We start from the raw sequence: 24,782 nt of genomic DNA, 5'->3' as shown, positions 1-24,782 counted from the left end.
CCAGAAAGTGCTGTAATTTCTGTGATTGACTCATTGTATTAATAAGTAATAGTTGTGACTGAGCTTTAAGAAAGAAATTGTTGCTGCAAATATAAATTGTAGTTCTTATTGTAACAACACCCAAGGACAAACTACATTGTGCTGGTGTAAGAGAGAAATTCTTTTCATTTAATTTAATCTTGAGATATATCTATATAGATATATATGTATATGCAAGCATATACATATATACCTATTACTTCTTATTGTCTGTATGAAGGAAACAGGATATTACACGGAAAGGCTGTACGTCTTTGCAAGTATACCTTCTACCTTTATATTACATTCTGCAAAAAAAAACACTGCCAAATAATATGTTATGCAAATAGGAGTTCTATTGTAAGTTATTTTATGAAATTCTGGACTTAAAAAATATGCAGTGAATGAAATCCACATATGTTCAGCATCTCTTTCCACCACATAATTCCTATCCTAAAGAAAAACATGACCCCGAGAGCAGCATAGATTTCTGCATTCTGCATGCAATTCTTTACACTTTGCTAATAATCAATTAAGATGCACAATATACTGACATCAAACAACTTGGGAATCCACAGTTTGCCACTGAATCTTTCAATTCTCCATCTCTCTTCTTAAAGAGGATCAGATTCCAAAGAATATGTTTCAACAAGAAATGGTGCACCTTACGGCATGCCAAGGAGCACTGACATGCTGGAGACTTGTACTTGCAATAAATTTCATATGCAAAAACTTGAGCAGAAGTCTACAACAAAGAAGCTGACACACACCAGACTGCACTTAAATGAATAAACTTTGAATTAATTTTATTACCAGTACTTTAGCTCAGCTTCACTATCACTACAACATATGGACAGTGCCTTAAAGGTGAAATGCATCAATCCTTCAGCACTTTTTGCAGGTCAAATGGCCTTCATTTCCTTACAAATGGCCTAATACCAATCAAGTACCAGAAAGCTTATTTTACACTAAAACGCCCTTTTTTTCTGCTCTTTATGTCAGAAGTTTGGCCTATTTTGAAGCTAATTTACTTTGAGTCTATTCTACTTTTACATTACTACATGACATATACAACTGTGGATGCTTAGAACTACATTTCTGGAAAAATAAACATAACCACTGACCAACAGGTAACACAGCAAAGGGAAAATTGATGTGTTTTATGCATAAATTCAAGGCCTCTTAAAGACTTTGTCCAGAACCTTGCTTCTGGCAAATACCTGGAAAACTACAATCTTATGATCTGTCAGTGAAGAATATGTTAACAGAACCATACTGTGCACCAGTGTCTTACACACAGGTAAATAGCCTCTTTCAGTAAAACTTAAAAAAATTTTAAAAAACGTAAAACTTATAAAGCTTAAAGTTTTATACATGACTCTTGACTAGGGTATTTTTGCCATTAATTAAAAAGCAACATGAATCAATAGTATAATATATTCCAGAAGAATCTATAAAAAGTAAATGCCATCCTAGTGCACAGTGTTTTTCAAGTGGAAACTTAATTTCAAAAGCTGCAGTTCAAAAAAAAAACCAAGAACCTTTTATTCTGCTAGATACTGCTACACTCCATTTGCAAAAGGAGCTGTAAATATTACAGCAAAGCTACATAATTTTGATGAGCTTGTATAATTAAGTCTGTAAATCAACAATGCTTTGATTATTGAGTATTCTTCCTGCCTAACCATCACCATCAATTTTTCTGAAGTCATTCTGGAGTACTTGCTAAATACCTTTCACTATAAACAATGGCTTTATTTTCCCCTTTCCTGTTATTCAGTCTGATTCAGAGATCAGCACTGAAAGATTGTTGCTGGAAACCAGTATCAATTTCAAAGTAACAAGTAACAACTTCAGGAGCTGAGAGAGAGAATCATTAGGACAACTGCAGGAACCCCCAAAATGATGCAGAGCATAAGAGAATATTGCAGAACATTTTTAACACAAAGATGGCAACCTGCATGTATAAGCATGAATACAGGAAAGAGGGACAACTACACAAACCATTTTTGCATATGAGTTCTGACAGGATAACTGTGCCATCTATCTGCATTTCTGTACAGAGAAGAGAAGTTACAGGTCTTATCTTAACTGGTGAGCTACTATTTCATGTGCAGATTTATCACTTTTGCCATTTCTGTGTTGCTAACTCATCCATATTTCTAAATAAGACTACTTGTGAATTTCTAATTTTTGTGAGAATATATCATACAGAAGTACTTACAATCCAGAGAAGCCATACCTGCTGCCAAGGATTGGCTCCCCAGAGGTTCCCAAAGCAGAATAGTCCATGCCATAGAAATTCAGTCCTAAAAGTATTTTATTCCTCCATTTTGAATCAGGATCCAGTACTTCAACACAAGCTCGTACCCAGGGAAGGGGAGAATTTGGACCAGGTCTGTCAAGTTAGCAAAAAATCAAATAGATTGTCAGAAAAAGTACATGTTCACACTCAGCCTTCTCTTTTTGACCAGTGTAATTATAAAAAGAAAATTCTGGCACACAAAAATCAGTGAAGATGAACCTATAATTCTATCAATGCTAAATGCATATTCTTCTGTAGCTTGAAGTGCTGATATATAAAACATGATTGCCCCACTCTTGACTTTTTGATTCAATTCTAAGGTGAAGGGAAACAGAATTCCCTCCTAGAGGTAAGAAAAGGTTTCCCCCTAGCACATTGCTGCTGGGTCTTGCACAATGCATATGCTACAATTCAAAATTCTGTATGACTTCAGTTTTTTTCTCAATGATTTTACAGCAATCTGGCAAAATATACTGGGACAAAATTGACCATTTACTTGCAGAAGGAACTATAAAATTAGTGACTGGTAAGCAAGAGTGTGTAACACACATTTATGGGAAAAAACCTAAAAAGTACCTAACAAAAACCTAGAGGAAGAAAAAGAGCTTAGCCTTAATACACAGAGTAATTGAATTTTCATGTACGTAACATCAGGATATTGTGCTCATTCCATTCCTACCTCACTGGAGAGGAGAGCAGGCTCTCCCTCAAACATGTACATGACAAAAGGCATTCACTAGCATGGTAACAGGAAGAGTTATCCCAGTCTTACGAATATCAACATCTGCTACTCCCTTCCAATTATCTGCCTCAAAGCCTTCATGATACCTGTGCCATTAAAACTCAACACGCTAATAGGGCAGAGCAAAGTTGCCCAGAACTGTGCTCATATTTAAAGGCAAATGAAGTATCAATTGTTTAAAGCTAATTTGTTTGACAATCTTATTATTAGTAGTAGATTATTAGTGTACCTATCCTGCAGAACTGTGCTAAATAAATCAAAAAGAGTTACTTAGCTTGAAAAAGAGTAAGAGTATCCTTTAAAATAAAAATCCTTTTTTAAGCTGGACTACAAAGTCTTTCATAATATTCAAATCCCTGATACACATTGCTGTTAAAAATGTACTGAGTTTTCAGCTTCTGGACAAATTGTCTATTTTAATTATTAATCCAGAACTTTAGTATCATACAAGAACAAAGCACTACCCACTTTACTAGAAAAAAAATGAATCTGTACTGTGGATTTACCAGACCTCAGTAGGAATCAGCTCCTTTAACGCTCTTTCTGGTGTCAGATGGAATCTTACCGATGTGGTGCTGAATAGTCGTACGTCATGAGACTGAAGCTGTCTACTGCTGAGGCCAACTGATCAAATTCTCTCTTTGTGAACATTCCTGGCTGGTTGGTCCTTTCAAAACAAAGCAAAACAGAAACAGGAAGAGATAAATTACAACAATGACCAGGCTTATTCTCTCGTTTAGGTTTCATACCATTTGATCACAGAAGAAAAATCTTTCATTCTGAGGTGGCCAAAAAAATTAAAATATGCATTTCAGTGCCATTTTTGTAATAAACATCTAAGAAAAAAAAAAAATTCAATGCTATGTAGGTGGCCAGTGGGAAGAATCATACTTCCACAGCATACTTACCAAATAAACATTTCCAGCATGGCTACATGGGTACAATAGTGATTATAAGAGCTGGACTAATCAAATTGCCTTAGGTAGCAATCAATTGAACTCTAAAAGCTTTTACAAAACATTTAATTGCTTGGGCTCTTGAATTGGTAATGACACTTACAAAACTAAGGCATACTTAAATAAATGGGGGGGGTGCAGCTGTTAATAGAAAAATAAACCAAAGGTAATTTTTTTATTGACATTAAAAAGAACAATTTCAGTTCATACCATACTTAAGAAAGAAAACCTGTTTTCTTAAGACAAAAACAGGTCCATTTCTTTCTTTGGGCATGGGAGAAGAAAGAAGAAATCCATTCTATCACCTTTTCTAGACAAAAGTCTAGTTATGCCTTCAGCACATCTTGGTATGAAATATGGGAAACCATTCTTCCCCCTTTATCTTGCTTACTCTTGATTTACAAAATATAGACCTGGATTAATATCTACATTATCTTCCTGGGTAAGGGGGTGTGTATTTTGTCTGTTTTGGACTCAGAGAGGCTACTGACTTCCTTCAATCATTCAAGATGGAAACAATTAATTCACACAAGTTGCCCGAAAACATTGAATCTGTTTCAAAGAGAATTTGTAATTTCAAAATAGCAGCACAAACAGCACAGCAGGCAACATAAGGCAACCTTAACCACATTGCAAAGATGGGACTGGACTAAAATGGAGAAGCTACTGCCAGAAGAACCCTGTCCTCAACCAGAGAGCTCTGAAGCATGTTAACATGAGACAAGCAGGATATTGTCCAGGATAATCTGGGACATAGGGGGACATTGCAAAAAAGAGAGAAGGGAAAAAAATGTACTTTAACAGCTAAAAACTCTGCGGTATATCTCTGCCATTTAAGAGGCAAACTGATAGCATTGTACAAGATTCCTCTAGAGAGCAGAGGAGAGAGACTGGAGAATCCAGACTTTCCCAATAGTACCAGAAACTGCTACTTGAGCTGGAAATTAGAAGCCAAACCTTGTCTAGGCAAGGTATGCTTTTAAAACCACTCACGTTCCATCTTAAATGAAAAAACAAAAAAGATGCTCAGTGACAGATGCAAGTAATAAACAGAAAAATCACACATTTTGACCTTTATCCTTTTTGGATCAGCGTGCAAATTCTACATCCAACAATATGTGCTGCATGGATCACCAGAGCATAACAGTGTTCATTTATCAGTTCACAAGGACACTTTGTGTTCCACTGCATAAGGAAAGAGGTGAACAAAATGCAGGTTACAAACTAGGGCAGATTAAATCACATAACACACTTGTCAGATTTTCAGAACTAGTGATATACTGGTCACAGGAAGGAGAAATCCCATTCTTTTCCTTCAAGGGTTGTAACAAATTTTTAAAAAATCTTCACTTCTGGAACTACTGGTGGACCTCAGGCTTTTTTACAGTCATCTGCTTGTGATGTACTGCAATTGCAAACTACAGTTGTTCTACAAGAATTAAATAATAAACATATCTTTGAAACAATGTTATGGCAACTTGGATGTCTGTGGGCAAAGCAATTTCCCAATGCAAATTCCAGCAAAACCCGTTTTCAGTAAATTGATTGTGATTACTCTGAAGGGAAAAACATAAAAAGTAATTATAATGTGTGTTAGATATTAGGGCAAGTTGGATTGCTTTATAGATTTAGCCAGGTAGTACTTTAATGAAATTTGCATGCGTAACTTAAGAAGAAACCCGCAGGTTAAAGTGGATATTGCCATCATTTTCTCCAAAGCAATTTTGTAACTCAACTACTTCTGTTACAAAGGAATGCCATCTGAGTGGCAAGGGCACAAATTTCCAACTTAGAACAAACCCAGCAGCAATGAATATACTTTGTCCATTAACATATAGTGTTAAAACAGTAGCACTCTTCAAAAAAACAAGCACCATTCACCAGTTCAATGAATAGTCAACTCTGCTCTAGTCAAGCACTTTGGGAAACTCCACTGGAACAAAACCAGGACTATTTAACTCATGCTTTTAGAATTGTCCTGAGTCAAGAAAACTGGCACTCAAGAATAAAACCCAAATATTTTTTCAACAGCTATTATATTTCAAATTGGAGATTTTTCAATCATTCTGATATTTATGTAAACTTAACTCAAGGACAGGTATGTACTACTGACTACTTTGTTGAGAAATCCAGCAGGGAAAGTGAGGAGACTTGGCACAGATTATGCAAAGTCCATGAAAGTAATACTTTCCAAGTCTAAGTCAAAAGCTTGTCATTCTTCTAAACTCTTAATACCATTTCTAAAATAGTCAGTGAAGTGCCAGAAGCTTCATCATCATTTATTAGCTCTGTACAATATACATAGAATCACAGAATGATCAAATATGCTGAGTTGGAAGGGACCCACAAGGATCATCAAGTCCAACTCCAGGCCCTGCACAGGACAGCCCTGACAATCTCCCCAAATACCTGAGAGCATTGTACAAACATGTCTTGAACTCTTCTCCTAAGGTTCCAACCTAAACCTCCATAAAAAACAAAAAAAAGAGCTTGTACTTATAGTTATCCTTGTTTGCTAAAACACTCAAGCCTAAATACCACTGTCTTGGAGAGAATTTGGCAAAACTTACCCAGTTTGCTGAATATTTCTAGTCTGCTAAACTGGGGCAGATTCCACTTTCACTTGGGATTATTTTTTAACATGGCTTGTTTAATTTAAAACTTTATGAAGAAGATTAAGAGACATTGCAGAAGGAGAGACAAGTGTAACAATTGAGTTTTCTCTGCAAATCCGCTCTTAAAACTTTCACTGGTCTAGAGCAAGCCAGGGCTCCTCTATGCCTGTTTGCAAAACCAGACCCAAACTCTTCTCCCAAGATCCTGAAACCCTCCCACACCTGGAAGAAGGATAATGATGTAAGAGGGGAGAAGAAAGAATGAAGACAGGATGGAGAAAGGGTGGCACAGCTGGTACTCCCAGCCCCTCAATCCCCAGCCCCGGAGCTCCAGGCCCCCGGGTCATCCCATGCCAGCACCCGCTCCCTGGGGCAGCACTGTTCCATGGTGCAGGGGCACTGGGGAGGCCACACAAGTGATGGGCCTGGTGACATTGCCCTGACCCTACTGGAGCACAGGGCAATGGGATGAAACCAGATTCACCTATGGATATCCTCAGAGGGTTGAAATTCCCCGGCATTCGTGATAGTACCAACTCTAGCTATTCAGCATCCATGGAGGTTTTCAGTAATCTGGATTGAACAAAATACATGAATGTGAATTATAATCAACTGAAAAACTGAACTATATAAGTTGAATCTACAACCAAGCCTGCTACTCAGTGCATATCCCAATGAAACAGACCCTGGGAAGAAAGGAAAGACAAGAGGACAAGACTGATTTTTCTGGGATTGCTGAAAACCATTGCCTTACACTATTAACAAGAACCATTTTGTTTTTTAAATCTGAAGTACTTGAGGGTTTTTTACTATTAAATAGGCTTTAAACTTACTCCGGCCTCATAGTCACAGGTTTGGTTTGCATTATTATAGAGAAAGCACTGGAGTTTTTAGCTCCTTTCAAACCAGTTTCAATGTGGCAGTGCAATATTATGTCTCAACCTATGCAACCAGGCATTATATTGTATTTTTATGTCTTCTTTATCTAATATGCTTTCCATGTTTTGATGAAAGAGCTTCTCTGGCAATGATAAATGCTCTGATGAAAAGCAGATGCAAAGCTAGGAAGTGTTCAGACTTGACTCATCACTCAAACTACTTTTCTGATTGACAATTCAGGATCCAAAAATTCATCTTACACTCATGGTCTACTTTCAGTACAGGGTATGTTGTTTATTTTTTTTTTGCATGTATATTTCAGGCAGGGGAAATATCTAAGCAAGACTACATCAATGCAAAGTATGAAGTGCATAAATAAATCTCCATAAGAAAAGACATGAAAAGTGTGACAGGTATCAGTTCTGTCACTTAAAGAGTGACTTGAAAATGCTCAGACACTGGTAATGAGGATGATATAAAATTCCACAGTAAAAGGAAAATCAAACTGTAGCCTCTATCTTATACAATTAATATTTTAAACTAACAATTTGTGGTGAATGTGTTTTCCTTGCTATTGAAAAGGAAAAGCACCTCTCAAAGAAATGAAGCTGTATTTTTTTTCTTTCTGGTTTGAAACAACTATTAATAAGGAATGATATTTATCCCATATATTTCAAATTTCTGTTTTCTAGAAAAATCTGTAGGATTCTATTTCTAAAATACCAGCCAAATGTAAACACTCGCTTAAATTTCCTGGACCAACAAAATTTTCTAATGGATGTAATATCTGTTCTTTATGGTATTTTAAAATATTTGTTAAAATTTATAAGAAATATGGACTTAGCCCTGTAAAAAGAAATATCTGGAATTAATTTAAAAAGTGTCTGCCACTCCAACTCAACATTTAAAGGATAAGGCACCATACATCAGGAATTCAGAGAGGTAACTTTCTACAAAATCTCTACAAAAATTTCTACAAGTAGAAACTATCAGTGCTGGGAAATGATTAACACTAAGGATAGGAAACAGAGCGTGAGACTGCTGGGTGTGCAGAAAGGGGGTGGAGGAACAAAAGGACACTGCAAAGAGAAAATGAGAGTTTTCCTTTCCGGTTAATTTCTCCTTTACCCTTAAGTGGACATTTTTTATGCTGTTATGTATTTTCCTTTTAACAAACAGTAAAGAAGCTGCTTTACATAACATCCACAGAAATCCTTCCCATAAAAAGCCTCGGGAATACAACATAATCTTTATAAGTTCTCCCTTCAAGTAAGGGAGCAATGGCAACCTGGCAGAACTCACAGAATGATGATTCCCCTGAGAGCATAAGTCTTATTTGCACACATTCCTGAGAATCTGTCAACATTTCCCAATGGCACACTGCCACATGTATATACAAAATCCCTATTATTGGGACAACATTACAGATCTAGAAGAAACCACCTGTTTTCCTTGGTATTTCTATATACACAGCCTAGAATTCAACAGTCTCTTTTTAGTATTCTATCTTTTAATGTCTAAAATAACTGCAGGGGGGTTTGTTTCACAGCCTAGAATGTTTATTACCTGAATCTTCCAAATTACATACAGTTATATGTCTCAAAATTCCCAGTAATGCTTTACTGATAAGTATTTTTTTAAGGTTTTGAGTTTGTAGTCTTTCATATTGAAAGACTGGAAAAAATACTTCAACAATGAAAGCTGCTTTCATTTACTTTCAAATGAATCTACATTCTCAATTACTTCTTGTCTCACTACAATGACTCTCAAAATCAAATAAGGAGAAAAAAGGTCTTTTAACTGACTGCTATACCCTGCAAGTTCAAACTGCATTCTTGTAGGGTTACCTCACCTTCACCCTCCTTTATAAAAGAGAGGTTTCCTGTCTCCTCATCTTTGAATAGCCTTCATAATGGAAAACTGATTGATTTTCTGTTTCCACTATGATTCTATTTCAGAAGTCAGCCTCTCAGTAATGACTTAATTTTCTTGTCATGTATAATTTTCTGTAGAGCAACTGTTTGCAAAGCTTTCTTCATCTTGAGATATTATTGGTTTTCATAGCTCGTTGCAGGTAGGAGCACTACAAGATAATGCTACTGCGTTTTATGAACACAGACCACTGAATTCAGTTCATGCAAAATCACTGAATAAAAATTCCCTGCTTCTTCCTGCATGAAGTCTGTTCTATAGAAAATAGAAGAAAGAGCTAAATGACTGCTCTGTTCATCACACAATTATAGGCATTGATAATGAAACAGTCAAATGTGTAACCAAGTTCAATCTGAAACCATTTCCTTTTCCAAAAAAATCCTCGACAGTTTTGTAACTACCCTTTCTCATTTCAGGTTTTTCAAAACTCTCAGGATGACAGCTCACTGCAGTAATTTTCCACTATCAGTACTTAGAAAACAATTCTATGTGAATCCCTGTTTCCATGGATGTTTTGCAACTACATTTCTGGTGTCCTATAGATGTTTCACTTACAATGCCCTCTTACACCTGGGTCTAGGGGGAAAAAAAGATTTTTTATCTTCATCTGTCCAGGTACATATTTTCATGAAGTAAAAGGAACCTGGCTATTAAAATTCTATGCCAATCTCAATTTGGCTTGAAACTGGTCAAATGCCAAAGAAGCTTTAGCAGAGAGATGAAAAATGTAAGAGAGAAAGCTTACAGACACCTTGTTACCTCAGAATCAGGCTAAAAACGGAAGTAAGGTCTGTCTACAACAGCACTGTATGAAGCAGCCAAGTCAGCAACAGGATCTTGAAACAATACTGCTCTTCAAAGCCACGAACAATAATTAGAGATATAATCCCTGCTATCAAAGGAACGTGACCATATTGAATGTTTAACCAACAAAAAAGAGATCCTCAGGTAGACAAAAGCAGATTTCTACATAGTAGGGGATGAATTCCATGCAGCTGAATGCAGACTGTAAAAAGCTCAGCATCTTCTCCATCTCTGACCTCCCTCCCTCAGTAAGCACATCCTCCCAGACAACAGATCAAGGCTTTTGCAGAGATGCATGTTACTCAGGCATTTCAGAAAATGCACATGCTTACTGTAAACTCAAGTACCTTCACTAGCCTCTGAAATACAGATTTTTTTTTCTCTAATTCCTTTCTAAGGACAAAATATTGCAACAGGTGAAGCATGATCCAAACACAGTATCTGATCTTGTGTCCTACAAACCCAGATCAATATGACAAATCATGGACTGTACATTTCAAACCCAAAAATGTCCATTGAACCACAATGTTAAGGTCAGTCCATTTCAGGAGAAACAAATAACACAAATGCCAAGTTAGTATAAATTTCTCCTCCCAACTTTTTAATGTATTTACTATCTCTGTACAAAAGTGTTATTCCTCTTAAAACAGAATTAAAAATCAAACTGAAAGGTTATTCCATAAAACCAGTGTGATTCTCTCTGGTCACATACACTCTTCCAGTCATGGTTATTCATCTGGTTCTACTCAGAGAACACTCTGCCAGTTTCCCACACTAAAGTGCTGGAACAGATAAGGGCAGAAACAAAAGCAGGAGGCTCCCTCCCCTCCCATTTAAAGACCATCTTAACATCTCCAAATCTCATTTTGCTTACATAGTATGAAAGGATATCTTATTGTTAATAAGTCAGAGAAACATCATCCCAAGAGACAAAAATTAGAAAAGAATGAGCAAATGAGAAAGGAGAATTTTAATGGAAACACAAGAGTTTAGCAGTTCATTTGATAATGATTCTAATGATAATTGCTTTAGCAAACCTGGACTAGACATTAGGGAGAACCTTCTAAAGGTGTAGGTAGTCTGGGAGTTCTGACTAGTTCTGACATCCATTCATATGTAGATTTTAAGAGTTTCCTAGATAAACTTCTAGTAAAATTAATGTAGTCATAGTTTTTTTTTTGACTTTTTAAAAAATTATTTGCACCTTCCAATACTACTGCTTGCACTCTACTACTATTCTGAATATTATTATTCTGAATAGTAGCTTAAATTCAGAAGTAAAAACCTGCAGCCCTACCTGTGCACTGTCTTTTTCTGGTGCACTTATTTCAGCAATGCTGACACTCAGGTGCCTTCAGAGCAAAAGGGCTCTTTTCTGCCTTCAGAGCAAAAGGTCCCTTGTCCACAGAAAATATCATAATTCAAAATAAACAACATCTCTACTGAAGACCACAAATCACATTACTGAATGCATTCAAATTTTCTTAGTGGCAAAAATCTCTTTACCAAATTCTCAGATAAGGAAGATTAATGTAGGTATTTTAAAACCAACAAAACCTAGACAGCTCGACAAGCAAGAAAAGTGTAACTGAGAGTTACACTGAGTACAGATTCACAACACAGAAGCCCTGGGAGTGGTTCCTTCATACAATCCTAGTGCTTCATATCACTGGGGGACTGTGAATTTTAACAGACTGACAAGTGAAAACTTGCTATATTTTTATCGGGAAGTAGAATGGTATCTCTGTACCTAATGAATTTTTTGCAAAACATTAAGGGCTGGAACTCTTCTTTAATACACACATCCCATCCCAGACATTGTCTTTGCAGTCCTTGCTCTCCAAACAGGGAAAAGCACAGATCTGTTCTTGCCATGGAGTAGCCTACACAGTTTTCATGAAGCCAAACTAATTACCTGTGGCCCATCTGGTTTAAACCAGTAACAGAAGTCAAGAAGGGGAAACATGCCAAGCAATACATGCCCTGAAAAGAAAGCATGAAATCTCAGCAGACGGCTAGGGACAAATAAGCCTAAAAACTGCTGTCCTCAGAGCTGAGGCATGCTGGCAGACCAGTCACTTACAAATTCTTAAGTTAAAGTGTAACTTTAAAAATACAGTGAATCGAAAACTCTGAAGTCAACATAAGAAACACACATCTGACAAAACCAGATAATCTGACTACCAAATAAGAAAAAATTAATTTTGACACTTGTGGTATTTACCAGTTCCATTTTTGGGAAGTCAACTCAGCTCCTTTCATGCTGTTTCCACTACATTGCTTCAGTCTCTTCATAGGAGCCATTTAAGAAAGACTATGCACAAATGAACATCCACTGTGTCACCATTTGCTTCTCCTAATTTCCAAACTATTCTAGTGCCTTTCATGCCAGGGCTGAGTGCCCAGGCAAGCCATGCTCCAACAGCAGAGCATCATGCAAAACAAGCTTGTACTCTGGAACATACGAGCCTCATTTAAAAACTCTGACACACCAAATGTAGCCTTAATTCCTCCTTGCATGAAATGCTCACCATTTTTCTTCCCTTTGTTTTTTGGAAAGTTTTCCAACTTAATACTGAAACTTATGTAGTAATTGCTCTACACCAGCTGGCTCAGAATTGGTAGAGCTACAAATGACAGATATGCAGAGGAATACATTCCACCCTTTCTTCTGTTTGGCTGCTCTTAGCTGACCTGCAGATTATTCCAATGATTCTCCCCAGTGGGAATTCAAAACCAGATGCGTGCACTTGCTTCAGAAGATGTCAGTAGAGTCAGACCTTTGTTGCATTGATTCTATATTGTAAGTTATAATCCTTAAAAGAGCCTGTTCTAAGAATAGATCTGTTCCTCTTGAGTCCTTTCTGAATCTATGCAAAATACATGGAACATCTCATGGCTGCAGTCAGAGCCATGCTGTACTGAGCTGGCAGCCCAACAAACAGTAGCAAAATCAGGGAAGTCATCAGCAAGGGAAACAGATGTAGTTTAGAGCAATTAACATGCATCCAGATTTACTGTCACCAACAGAATTCACTTTAAAAAGAGAAGTGACTGACAGACCTATACTTTGAGCCTTTATACAGGGAAAAAACATGAGCCCAGTAGCACGACTGAGTAGGATTTAATAGTATTACCATAATTTGAAGACATTATTAAACTTGCTCCAGTAACTGTTACTCAGTAATCAGTAATAATTTCCTACTGAGTCTTCTGTTCCCCTCAGTATAAATTCATATCTCCAGCTATATCTTGTGATCCAAATCAAACATATTCTACAGGTTCTCTAACATGCAATAAAAATGACTACACCAGTCAGTTAGCCTAGACAGCCCTCTAAACAGTTATTTCTGTGCCTTCTTGAGTGCTGAATTTTATGCAGAGGGCCCAATTACAAAATTTCTTGGTATGTAACTGTACTCCCTAAATTCCTGACAGTCCCTTTTTTTTTTTTTAGGATACTCACAGGAAGATGGACAACTATGGGAACAATAGAGGGCAAAGTGTTATTACCAACTAGACACAACAAATATGAAACTGTGCATATTTAATTTTCAAATTTCCCCTCCAGTCCCATTTTCTGTATACTGATTGTCCAATATGCAGAGCATATGTGATACATACTTAGTAACTCTACAATAAATTACACCATTTTTAGAATTGCTTGCTTTTCTGTGTGCTCATTTGTCAAACTGGAAAGAAAAGTCAGAAAGATTAAACATGTGGAAAAATTCATCAACAGTATTAGTGATTCCAATAAAATAAGATTATTATGACCAGGTTTCTCACAAATATTGTAACCTTTCATAATTATAGGTCTATGTATTGGTAAAGCAAAATCCTACTTAATAAACAATATTCTACAAATTTGGTTGGCTTTCTAATATACTGTTATTTGACATAATCTGGTAATTGGAAACTGCATCTTGAACAAGCAGTATGTTTCCTGCTGGTTTAATCCAGCATTATTTACTTACCAAAATTTCAACATTCTACATTCTGTCCCACATAGTCCTTCCTGAGAATGATGTTAAAAGTAAGTGACAGTTCCCATTTCACTCCAAAACAGACACATGTTTGAAGCCTCTTATAATTTCATTGAATTTGTTTACCATACATTATCATAATAATTACCCTGCTGTTTACTTGTATATTCTACATCAGAACTGGTACTTGCCAGAAATACTTCTAAGGGAGACAGTGTGTATATATACACTGGAATAGCAAACCAACAAACACATCATTCTGTATACACAAAGTTATGGCAAGGCAATTGAATCTGCAGCAACTTCTAAAGATGACAGATTACTGATATAAATCAAAAATGTAATTACAAGTGTCTGTTCCCAATCAGTTTCTAGAAGACCAAAGCACCTATTTTCTTTATGCAAAACACTGGTCAATTGTGGCATCCATTAGGCTGAGGAAGTGTGAGGTCGATGAGCAGTTATTCATTGTGTGCTCTTTCTACTTTTCAGTCAAATATGTAAGTATATTTATAGGAAAGGCAGAAAAGAGCATGACAGCACTAAGAGAAGGGAAAACATGTCTACCCTCCTCCCAATCTTTCCAAGAGGCAGAGTAGCAAAACTAAGGTGGTATCAACTGCTACTGGATAGGAGTTATGAAGACTGCATAGATTCTGGTAATTTTCATTGCACAGCAGCTCTACAAAGAAAAGGCTAAAGTACTTAAGACAGTACTTCACATCCACAATGTTTTTGCAGCAAGAATAAAGAATAAACTGAGTAGCTAAAATGTTAATTTTGAAGAAGTGGCAGTTAATGCTGGAAAATACCGATAATACACACCTACAGAAGTTTTAAGTAACAGGAAGAGAAGCTGTAGATTTTTTTTTCCTTACATATGCAAATATGAAATCCGAAGCTGGGGATGCTTGCTGTATTTTGATGAGACAAGAACATACATTGTGTTCAAGTACTTGAAGATAGAGAGTGGATTGGGTTCCTGTAGCTTTAAAATGAAAGCAGCTGCACTACAGCTGTGCATCTCAAGAAGTCAATAAAGACAGAATTTTTTCTAGAAGCTGTGAGGTTAAGTGTACCTTTTATCAGGAAGAAACATGTTTGGTTTTAATTTAAATACTGCTTTGATATATGCTGTCAGAAAGCAGTTAGGAGATAACAAATTATTCTAGCTAAACTCTGTGCAATTTGCCAACAGCAGCATTTTTTGAGAATGTCACGAGGACAGCGACAGCTCCAGTGGTTTGTTTACAAAGTGCTTCACTCTTGCTAATAATCCCCAACACTGTGTCCCACAAGGCTGAATGAAACCATCTTGCTCACTGACCTCTGCTTTGTACTGGCAGGCATGTTATTAAAACACAGCTAAGAACAGCAGCTATTTTGCATACAATTACTTAAATCAAGGATCAAGGTTTGACATATCTGGTTATTATTATGCTAGACTTGACAAAATTACTGAAAGTATAAAGCTACTCTGTGTTACCTGAGACTTCTTAAACAATTGAAACAATCTTTCTAACACTGTTTTCCACGCATTTTAATTATGATTGATACATACAAAGCTCCATAGTTTTAGAGATTTTTCAGCAGATTTTTAAATCTTTTTCTCAGAAATGCAGCAGTAGCTCCATCTGTAACTCTAAAACTCTTAATAGTGACAAAGTGGAGAAGGTAGGGAAATGACAGAGGAGATGCAACTGCTGCAACAGGCAGGAACTTGTCACCATTGCCCCCTATCCCTTAAGTCACATATTCAATCAGGTGGAAAGATGACAGGGAATCTTTTGTGTCCTGTTTGCCTAAAAGGTTTCTACCAGGGAAGGTAGGATGTGATTCCTGTAATCCATTTCTCTCTTGGACTCCTGGATACTTCTCAACCAATTCATGTCCTTGTGGAGCTCCCTGAGGGCTTTCCAGTTCAGGAAACCCCCTGGGCAGCACTAGAGTGCCCCACCACATATCATGCTGGCAGGGCAGCCTCTCACCTCAGCACCTGAGTTTACTTGTTTACTTCATAGTTTACTTTCTCTTATTTATGGATTCTGTACAACATTAAGAGATAAAGAATCATCTGTTATTCAAGGAGCAGCTACTGTCTTGTAGCCTGAAGAGAGGTGTGTTAAAAAGATATCCATCACACAGGGCAAACTGCCTAGTGCATATCCTAACCATCAAAATCTCAATAAAGAGTATAGTGTTATATCATGAAGTGACACAACCAATGCCATTTTCACTTCTACTTTGCCCAAAGCATTATACTTCAGGGAATGATAAAAAATGCCATCACTAACAACCTAAATACAGGGTTATTTAACACTGTGTTTAACAAAATGAACAGCTTTTAATGAGTGTATACTGAGACTTAACTTATTTATATCACATGTCCAAGGTCTGTAATAAACTACAAATGCCAGGAAGGCAATGGTTATGCAGCCATGGATAGATTGAGAACCTTTGTGAAGAAAATACCATACCTACAGCTTCCAGGAACTTTTTGTCTTTGTTCTTTCTTACATGACAGCAAGAAACAGAAAAATTACTGATGCTCCCTCCAATGATAGCGTATGTAAATAAACCTTATTTTCTTTACTCTTATTTTCTTGACAGTAATTGGGAAACACAGTGGAAAAAATGGTTGCTGAACATGTACAAAACATGCAATAATCTAGTCACATAAAATTCAATTTACTTGCACACAGAAAAGAGTTACTACACAAAGTCTCACTTTTTGCTTTGAGAATACATTCCTAACATTTTTAAAGAATTTATGTACAGAGAAACAAAATAACTGACCCAATGCCTATGACTTATGAGAAGAGGTGCAACCAAATTTCAAGGTCCATTTGCCATATTTATTTTTCCCCCCAACATAGTTATTATGCAAGTGCACATTTAGGTATAAAGGTAGTTCACTCCAGCAGAGATATCCTATTTGGAAAGATCTGTGAAATCAGTATAATAACATTCATACATCTTTTCCCAGTATAAAACACTGAATTGCATATACTTAAGGCAGGAATTTAATCAAGGATTAGTAGTACCAATGGAGTTACTCACCATCAGCAATGGACAGAATATGCCTGGCTACCCACTGACCTTATATAAATGATACCCATAGTTTATACATGCATCAATGTCCATGCACGTTAAAACCAGTAAAATTCTAACTTTTTGAGACATTCTGTTGAAAGACAGAGTGGAAGTCTTCAGCAAATCATCTGCTCTAGCAACCACTTAAACACCACTGGAATCCTTGCATGTCTCTTCAGACATCTGTAACTGCAAGACCCCAATCCACAAGGGAGAATTACATACACACACTTCATAAAGAATAGCTTTGGCTCCTGCTGTTCCTCTCTCTTGCAAATCATTAACATTTGCAGGAAAATCATGCAATTCCTAGACATCAGGTGGATGAAAACACTATCTCAATCACTGTTTTCTACTATGGGAGCTCTACATGCATTCTCTGTGACAGTAAAGCTTGCTAGAGAGATTCCTGCCTCCTAATCAACAACCGAACACATTCCCAAGTCTTGATTACCCTTGATTATGCCAGCTCAACTGCCTCTGGTTAATGTTGTGAAAAGCTATAAAATGTGTGGATTTAAAAAGAGTGAAGTTTTCCTTTAGACCAGAAAATTTTACAAACAAACCAAAATCCAAAGGCACCACAGGAACCTTCAGTTACTAAAGCAAGGTTCAGTAGAGGATTGGTCTCACTTAATTTTTGTTGAAAAAGTTGAATTTGAGAAGTTAAACAGATGATCCAACATGTTTTCTTCCTGCATCCCACACTTGATCTCATGTGCAGTGCTGCATTTTCCAGATGGGTTTTCCCTATGCAAACTGGTATTTTTAGCTCTTAAGTGTCTCCTTTCAGATAGCACTTGCTGAGAGACTGCTTTGATCTTAATGCCTATCAAAAGAGTCCAAATTACAAATTCCTAAATAAACTGCTTACATTTGACTATCCTCTCTTTAAATTTTAATCAGGGTAGAACACAAAAGGGACAATGTTTCAGCTCTTAACATCCCAGTTGGGTAGGATATTCCACATACTGCTCATGTCTCTGCTATCAGTCTATTGCCAGCTGCTGAACTCTGATATATTATTTCATTCTTGATGGTACTTATTTCCATGCCTTTTGCTGTATTTTTGATTAACACTCCACAGTGATTCCAAAAACTAAAGAATGTAAGATGCATCAAAACACACTTTCAACCATGTGGAAGTGTTAAAACCCAAAGTGAATTTCAAGACACGAGATATTTAATACGCAGTAAGAGGTGCTTTTCAGTTCAAGCCTTGTATCCTATAAATCAAATATTTTCAAGTACAGCTGCTATCCAACAAGTCAAGTAAGGGAGAAAGAAAATTTCAATAATCAGAAAGAATTCTGATTATTGATATCATTAAATCAAATATATTTCTAAGCTTTAAAGTATACATGGCCATTGTGAGTATTTTAGGATGTTTCTGTAAGTTATGAATCTATTTGCAACAATCTATTTACTCAAAAACTTTGTTTTTTTCTAGTTAATGCAATAAGAACACACACATGAAAGACACAGACAGGCGGCTTATGTAAGATTATTGATTGAAAATAATGTGATTAATGAATTCTCCTGGGCCATAAAGGTCTATGGATAAATCCCAAAAACTTTAGGAATGCATATATATATATAATTGGTTTAGAGGAATGAGACCTTCTTTTCTATAAACTACAGCTTTTATTTCTCACAGTTCCTCTACAAACAGGCCATTTAGGAACAGGCATGTAAAATTTATTTCAGATTAAAAATTGCACTTTAGACAGGCATCTCTTTCCAGATCTAATAGTGCATCCCTAAATCCCAGTTCAGAAAGGTTTCAGAACTGTGATCTCACTATTGTGTCAATATTCAGGACAGCAGGAGGTAGCAATGACCACACAAGATCCAAACTTCAGTGTGGTGTTCAACAGAGAAATAGTCCTGAAAGATAGTTATCTTAAAAATACAAATTCTGGTCCAGGCAAAATGTGTTTAAGAATACAGAGGTTTTACAGAGGCACCAACTCTTGTTTAGGGACTTAGAAAAAATAGACTGTAGAGACCCACATGACTTACAGAGACAAAGCAGACTTAGGTCCCTCTGGCTGACCTTGGTAATGTCAATAGGTATCACAATGAACAGGAATGTTGAGGTTTATGCTATTCTCCACCTTCTCCCTACCACCAAAAGCACAAACGCACTTCAAACGTGAACACTGTTTATAGCAATTACTTAAATTCTACCAGAGCATGCATTAGCATTTTAAAAAGCATCTGTGTGATGCAGTGACTGATAAGGCATTTTAGAAAAATGTTTTGAAATGTTCTCTTTTGCTTTACCTGTAATAGACTAAAACTAATAGCAACAGAAAATTACTTTTTTAAGTAACTATCAATTGGGATGAGATGTAGGATGTAAGAGGGCAGCATGAAAGACTGGAATAAATGACAGTCAGGAGATAAGAAATAATAATTTCACATTATTTTTGATTTAACCATATCAGAAGAAACTCAAAGTATTTGTTAGCACCACTGAAAAGTCATGTGATGCAAAGGCATACCAGCATTAAATTTTCCAGAGAAATCTGCAAGAAATTAGAGGATTAATGATCCAGAATCAAGGCCAAAGCATAGGTGCTTGAGGGATATGAAGTAATCTCCTCAAAATGCAGCTAGGTCTTCAGTCCTTTAAGTAAAGGACTCTGCACAGGTAATATTTTACAAAACTGTCTACTTTACCAATTTACATGGAATTTATTGTTTTCTTTTACCACAGTCTTCAACACATTGTTTCTCTCTCTCTCTCCCTATCAAAACTGCATGGCCAGCCCCACACAGGAAGCAAAGGGATTTTTACATTAAACTAGCTATGAAAGCATATAAATCAGTTATAGCATGCAACAGAGGAAAATATAAAGAAACAAGAAGTACCCTCAAGTACATACTTTACAGAAAATAAACTGCAATCAGATTTCAGACAGCTATTGAAGAATCAAATTCGGTAGATATTGTTCTGGGCTTACAGTCTTAAGGTGGTAGGAAGTACCTATATTCAGGAATTGGTTTGGATGAGGTTACATTACTAACCTACAGAAGAAGTGACACCACAGTTATAAGGCAGATGCTCACAGACCTCAGCACATGGACAACCTTTTAGTCACCTGCTACAGGATCCCTGAATCTTTTCAGCCAGATGCATTTAAGTCTGCACAGATAGCTGTAAGCAGAAATGCTTTATTTCCCCAACATGCTACAGGACCTCCTCATAAAACTCAACAAAAACTTGAGGTCATGGCAGACAGAAGTTCAGCCACAGAAGCAACATTTACCCGACTGCTCAGACATTAAATTTTGTCAGCCTTTTTGGCACTTTGAAAATGAATGTACACTGAAAAATGTGACAGCCTACAAGAAGTTTAGGAGGCTGTACAATGCTGTCCTGAAACTGTGCTGTTGAACTGTCATAATCTGTACTGGCTGTGAGCATATCCACACTGCTGTACAGCCCAAAGCAAGAAAACTAAGAAATTGTCATATTTTTCATTAGCTGTCTACTGACTCTCATTTGAAAAAGTACCTAAAAATGCTTCTCTGTTTGACTTACATTACTGAGTTTTTATATGCAGGCAATAGGGTTCATGAACATCTTAAAGGAAGAAAGGAAACTTGGGGGAAAAAAATATAATCTTGCATTGCCAACTATGCAATGGTTAGCCAGCTGTGCACTTGCAGCTGGGCAAGCCAACCACATCCTGGGATGCTCCAAGGGAAGTGTGGCCAGCAGGTCAAGGGAGGGAATTCTGCTCCTCTACTCTGTTCTCATGACACCCCAGCTGGAGTGTGGGAGAGAACAAGGTCCAGCACAGAACCTCTCCTTGTTGGTTCCTCCATCACATCAAAAATTAAAGAGGTATCTATGAATGCACATAGTTACCAAGACTATTCAGTGCAACATGCATGGAAAAAGGACTACCAATCAAACCCAAATAATTTCTTCTTCTTTTAAACTGCACAGCCTTAAACAAAGCTTTGAACTTACTGTTTATCAGACAAGGAAGTATTTCTCACCTGGAAACTGCCATCTAAAGAGGAATACTCACCCTGCTGCAACTGCAGGAGGGATGACCAGTATGAATTTAAGTTGTGCTTCATGCAGGGCTTCAGAAAGGTGAGTGAGCAAGTGAATCAACTCCCTGAAATAGAAATATACTATTAGAGGGAAAGGCAGGAAAACTGCTGCTATACATTGACAAGAACAAGTAAGTAATAATTGAAAAGATGCACCTGGCAAAAGAGACAAACACAATTTGTTGCAAATTATCATAGCAGAAAAAAACTATTAGGAAGACTGATTAGGTTTACTGTCTTTAAGGACTACGAACACTGCACTGCTTGAGACAGTCTTAGTTTTATGGGAATTGGTGATCACCCTGGGGTTCTAAGTGTTTCTTATTTTCATTTTATTTTTCTAACTGCGCATTGTTAGCATGTAAAACAAGCCAGCATACTTTATCAGAACTTCCTGAGGTCATTTTTGGTGAAAATAATTACATCAATAGAAGAACCAAACACTGTTTTGAAGAAGCAAATTTTGAAGAAAATAAAGTTGCCACTGTGTTGCTGCACACAAGAATTTGTGAAGATACTTTCATAGCAGAACGCGCACTCTTCAAGGGATATTTCTGAGGCCTGTGTTTAGAAACATTTCTTCTACTGTTTTTTTCCTATATAAGTAATCCTTTTGTTTCTCCATACTGCACTGTATACCTACAAAATACATGCTTGACAATGTTATATCTCGAAATAGCATCTTCTGTCTGCATCATTTAAATAAAGACTTCCACAAAAGCTGATTTTCATATCCATATTCTTGGTATTTTGATAGTAAAATAAACTTTAAAATTCTTACACAAACTGGTTTTAGCACTCCTAACTGGAAGGTTGATGTTAATAGAAAACCCTTTAATCTGCAGAAACTAAGTTTAATGTCATCTTAAGAGGAATCCAAGATTACTCTAAATTTGCACTACAAACGTGGCCCTTCTGAGTGCCTTTCTTAAGTCATTTGATTTTTCAGAACAAAGTTAACTTTCCTATTTTTCACCTGGCCACGAGGACCCACAAACACAGTCAGATGATATTAGTACAGAACTCTAGATCTGTTTAGGACTACACTTAACCAGAACCAAATAGAAAGCAACTTCACCATCCACTTCAGGAGCTGAAAGTGCTTAAGCAGGAAAGGCAGAATAGACAAAAGCCACCATCCAAGCTGTTTGCCCCACATAAACTGGATTAGACCTGAACTCTCAGAAACAACATCTTGGTACTGTCATGCCCTTCAAGGCAGTATAATCCTAGAGATATTCTCCTGAAGCTATTGCTCTTCCTATATAATTATCCATCACAGCGATTATGCTTGAAACACTATCCAAAGGTAACCAAGTATTTCTATTTTCCCTGAAATGATTTGATGCCTGCTGAAAACTTCCTAGGGCCTACAAAAGCCATTACTCTCAAAATCCTGACAAACAAACAAAGCACGTTTTATCACCTTTCCAATACCAACAATATTTTGTGCTTACAATTTGAGAGCTTGCTGTGCTGAACAGCCCTTAACAATGAACTATCACACTGCCACCTGTATTTCTTTTCTGGGGGAAGATATGGGATTGCAGGAAGCAGCTTTTGGTCTGTCTGCAGCATGTACTTCTACCATTCTTGCTCTGGGGAACTAACAGCTTTCCCCCCTGTTACTTTAACACATGCATTCCACATTAGGAGTGTCACTATTCAGACAAATCATTTATAGCAAAGAAGAATCCTTTTCCATAGGAGCACATTAAAAAATTACAACACTAAGCTAAACAGACATTTATTGACACAAACCTTACACATCTATCACAATTTCCACATGACATAATCTTATCAAAAACAATAATCGGTATTAAAACTAGTTAAGCAAACTTTCCCATTGATTTGTATCTTGTGGCTTAGTGACCCTTTTAACTAATTATGTCTGAACTACAGTATAACTCAACCTTTATTAGATGTCAGAGATGCTATATATAAGATAAATTTGACCAAAGAATCAATTCCTCTTGCTTTAAGATTATTCTACAGTGTTCATCAGCAGGGATCTCTTCTCTGCCTGGCTGCCTTTGTTAGCTGTAGGAGCTTTGAGAACTCTACTCCATGCAAAATATTTGCTGACTTTAACTCTTCAGAATATGAAGGGATAAAAAGAAGGTGGAGATAGGACAAAAAAACCTAGCATAGGTACAGAATGAGATAACTTTTCCATTTAGAAACAAGGTTAACATCCTTACTCCCATTCTGCACAGGCAAAAAGTGATCCACAAAGGCAGTGACATACCCACAAAAACACTGACTGCACAAAGAAAGTCTTATTTTGAAACATATAAGTGTAGAACCAGAACCTACAACTGTAAACCCAGGACAGGGATTTGTGGTCTGAAAAAGCGGTGGGAATGCAGTTTGAATGCATTGCTGAACGCAGTGGGAATGCATTGTTGGTGCTCTCATGACTCTAAAACAGGCTACATCTAAATAGCCACTTCCTACCCTTCCCCCACAAATTTCAATCAGTATTGATCTGGCTGAAAAATAATTACCTTCAACTTGAAGGAGGTCAAGAAGAAAAAGGACAGCCAGACAATTGCAGATTTTTTTCTTGAGAAACCCAAATTAGTATCTATTCACTAACCTGTCAAGCCAGGGTTCTGGGTCCTGAAAACTTTCTGGTAAATCAGGCAGGATTAATGCCTAAAGACTGAATTTAGGCTCACTTCCATGTGCTGGCCAAGTCAGATGAAGTAAATCAAATGTGCACTTTTCCCTCTCCTCCAAAGAGCAATAGCAGAACATTCATTTATTGTGCTATAAATTAAAACTTTACTGTGTCCCAACAGTGTTTTCCAGTGTTTTAAATGCAATATTCTCCAATGTTACCATTGGCAATTTTGAAAGAAAAGCTACTGACATTTTAAACATTATAATGTGGTACAGGAAAGTAGGAATAGAATCAATCTTTCTAAAAAAGCTTCATTAAATATTTACCAGACACTTCACTATAGTCAAGTTTAACTTCAGAGTAGCTACTGAAATATTGGCAACTTTAACATTCTATCTTGAGCTAACTAAGGTCTACTTCATTCATGCTATTTCAGGCTTTCTCTTATCACTACTATTTGGTAGGTCAATTTTCCAAGTGTTTATGATTTCAAAGTATCTTGTCCCCTATAAAGTATGCAGACCTCCAAATTTTCATCACCCATAGTTTGTGGCAAGCTTATTTTTCCAAAAATCACCTTTTCCAGCCTTGCTGGTGTACTGTTGAACACCTTGTAGAACAGTTAACTTCAGTGCACAAGAGTGGGATGTCAATGCATTTTAAAGGCCTGGCAGAAGGTATGAAAGGTTTTCATACCCTTCCCTTCAGTTCCACCACCCTTCAAAGCTCTACAGCTTTCCAACTTCAGCCAC

At 36.9% G+C, this 24,782-nt stretch overlaps 1 protein-coding gene across 3 annotated transcripts in view; it reads right to left on the bottom strand.

The window, feature by feature from the left end:
* The window catches only part of CHID1 (chitinase domain containing 1), a 96,645-nt gene that overhangs the window by 57,004 nt on the left and 14,859 nt on the right, over positions 1-24,782 (bottom strand). For all 3 annotated transcript variants that reach the window (XM_066552217.1, XM_066552214.1, XM_066552215.1), the window contains exons 8-10: positions 21,377-21,469; positions 3,631-3,732; positions 2,261-2,416 (exon numbers count right to left, since the gene is read on the bottom strand). In XM_066552217.1, coding sequence (XP_066408314.1) covers positions 2,261-2,416; positions 3,631-3,732; positions 21,377-21,469 — 351 coding nt within the window. The remainder of the gene's footprint in view (positions 1-2,260; positions 2,417-3,630; positions 3,733-21,376; positions 21,470-24,782) is intronic.

Source organism: Molothrus aeneus, chromosome 6 (assembly GCF_037042795.1).
Source record: "Molothrus aeneus isolate 106 chromosome 6, BPBGC_Maene_1.0, whole genome shotgun sequence".
Classification (NCBI taxonomy): domain Eukaryota; kingdom Metazoa; phylum Chordata; class Aves; order Passeriformes; family Icteridae; genus Molothrus; species Molothrus aeneus.
This window is presented reverse-complemented; position numbering and strand designations above follow the sequence as displayed.